Source organism: Nerophis ophidion, linkage group LG20, assembly GCF_033978795.1.
Source record: "Nerophis ophidion isolate RoL-2023_Sa linkage group LG20, RoL_Noph_v1.0, whole genome shotgun sequence".
Classification (NCBI taxonomy): Eukaryota; Metazoa; Chordata; class Actinopteri; order Syngnathiformes; family Syngnathidae; genus Nerophis; species Nerophis ophidion.
In genome coordinates, this window is record NC_084630.1 from 24362524 (window position 1) to 24365023 (window position 2500).

Genomic DNA, 2500 nt, shown 5'->3' on the forward strand with positions numbered 1-2500 from the left:
AATATATATATATATATATATATATATATATATATATATATTCATACATAATTTATATAGTGATACTCAAAAATAGGAAAAAATAAAAACTAAGTACCTATTTATATATCTCTATAGATAGAGCATTTATACAGTGATATTTAAGAATATGAAAAAATAAAAACTTAGATAAAACAATGTTTATATATAGATATATGTATAGAAATATGTATATATGTATATATATGTATATATATACATGTATGTATGTATGTATATATTTATATATATATACATACTTATATATATACATATATACATACATATATATGCCTATATTTGTATATATATATATATATATATATATATATATATATATATATATATATATATATATATATATATATATATATATATATATAGATGTGTGTGTGTATATGAAATGTTTTGTTTTTTAAAACATTGCTTTTACCTTGATGTGCAGTTTGGCCGACGGTCCCACGTGGAATGTGCCCGCTTCTCCCCTGATGGCAAATACTTAATCTCGGGCTCGGTGGACGGCTTCATTGAAGTGTGGAACTTTTTCACAGGCAGCATCAGCAAGGTAAATTACAGAATACTACTGGTAAAAACAAAATAACAATAAGAGAAAAATGATATCCTCCACTTGTGACTGTGTTAGGAGTTAAAGTACCAGGCTCAGGACAGCTTCATGATGATGGACGACGCTGTGCTGTGTCTCTGCTTCAGCCAGGACTCTGATCTCCTGGCCACGGGAGCGCAGAATGGAAAAATCAAGGTATAGCCCAGCTATTGTCTATATACAAGAACACAGTGGTAAACATGGCCTCCATTGTGTGGATCAAGGTGTGGAAGATCCAGAGTGGCTTGTGCCTGCGCAGGTTTGAGCACGCTCACAACAAAGGAGTGACCTGCCTGACTTTCTCCTCAGACAACAACAACATCCTCAGTGCCTCTTTTGACCACACCATCAGGTTTGTTCCAACTCGCCATACACTGTCTACATATTCAACTGGCGGCCCGGGGGCCAAGTCTGGCCCCAGAATGACACCAGACCTGCCCCGGAGTTCAGTTCCAAAAACATTTTCGGACTGGAGCTCCAGCATATACCGTATTTCCTTGAATTGCCGCCGGGTATATAGTATGCGTCTGCCTAGAATTACTGCCGGGTCAAACTCGTTTCGCAAAATAATTAGTGCATGCTTAGCATTACCGCCGGCTCAGGATTAACGCCGGGTCAAACTCGTTCCGCAAAATATTATTTTTATTTGCGCATGTCTAGAATTTACGCCGGGTCAAACTCGTTTCGCCAAGTAATTAGCATATGTCTAGAATTTCCTCCGGGTCAAACTTGTCACGTCACGAGTGACACTTCACCCGTCATCATTTTCAAAATGGAGGAGGCTGATTTCAATCATTTCAAATCACATAAAGGGAAGAAGATTAAGAGCTGTTCAGTAGGATTCAAGGTCCAAGCTATTGAATATGCTTAAAAAAAACAGTAAGCAGCTATGTTTTATTAATATACCGTAGCTGCGTGTGTCAAATATGAGTCATTAAATGACTACCGCCTCCTGGTGGTAGAGGGCGCTAGTGATCCTTCTTGCGACTACTTGTCTGCAGAAGAAGTGACAACAAGCAGCAAGAGTGAGCAGCGATCGTTTATTTTTTCCTCTTTCAACATGGAGGATTACATATCTAAAATAAAACCGTTTTCGAAACTGGACTTTCAATCGAAGCAGGAGGTAATAAAGGAAGATCTCCATCGAGACAGAGAGACTTTTAAAACTGAAGAAAGATAAGGAAGACTTCTATGAACAAGTTATCGATGCTTTTGATCAGAAGGAGCTGCGCATGGACTTCATTTATAAGTAAAGGTAAGACCATAATAACGTTTTTTTTAATTAAATATGCTTTTCATGATGGTATCCTTACATCACACTCAGATTTATAGGTGCAGGCCTAAATTTACCGCATGCCTTTGGAAAGTGCCGGAGTGAGAAGAGGTTTTAAATTCATTAGCGCCCCGGCAGCAATTCAAGGAAATACGGTACATCTTCTTTGAATAGCTTTCATGCAAAACGTCCTTCAAAAATATAAGAATAGTAATCCCAGCAGGCAGAAGACATTGACACAACATTGATTGTACTTGCATGTCCTTTAAAGCTGACATAGAAACAACGTTGAGAAATAGTTGTATTTGTAAACTGAGACAATGTTGATGTCCAACGTTGGATCCACGTTCTTCGTTGACCAAAATGACCAAAATTCAACGGTCAAATCAACGTCACAACCATGTTGTTTCAACGTTGTATTTGTGTTGTAGAATATTGGTTGAGAAACAGTTTTGTTGTTCGACAGGAAATTATTACTGAGATTTTGATTGGAAGGATTTTCACATTATAGTTTTAGAACGCACATCTTCTGCAAATAAAATAATGTTACACAACAATAAAATACATTCATATGAAAAATTTACAGCACAATAAACAATCACACA

The 2500-nt window shown here is 36.6% G+C and overlaps 1 protein-coding gene across 1 annotated transcript in view; it reads left to right on the forward strand.

The window, feature by feature from the left end:
- LOC133538904 (WD40 repeat-containing protein SMU1-like) overlaps positions 1–2500 on the forward strand; it is a 26385-nt gene that overhangs the window by 10408 nt on the left and 13477 nt on the right. Inside the window, exons 6-8 of the mRNA XM_061880798.1 lie at positions 464–583; positions 662–778; positions 847–974. Of these exons, the coding sequence (XP_061736782.1) occupies positions 464–583; positions 662–778; positions 847–974 (365 nt within the window). The remainder of the gene's footprint in view (positions 1–463; positions 584–661; positions 779–846; positions 975–2500) is intronic.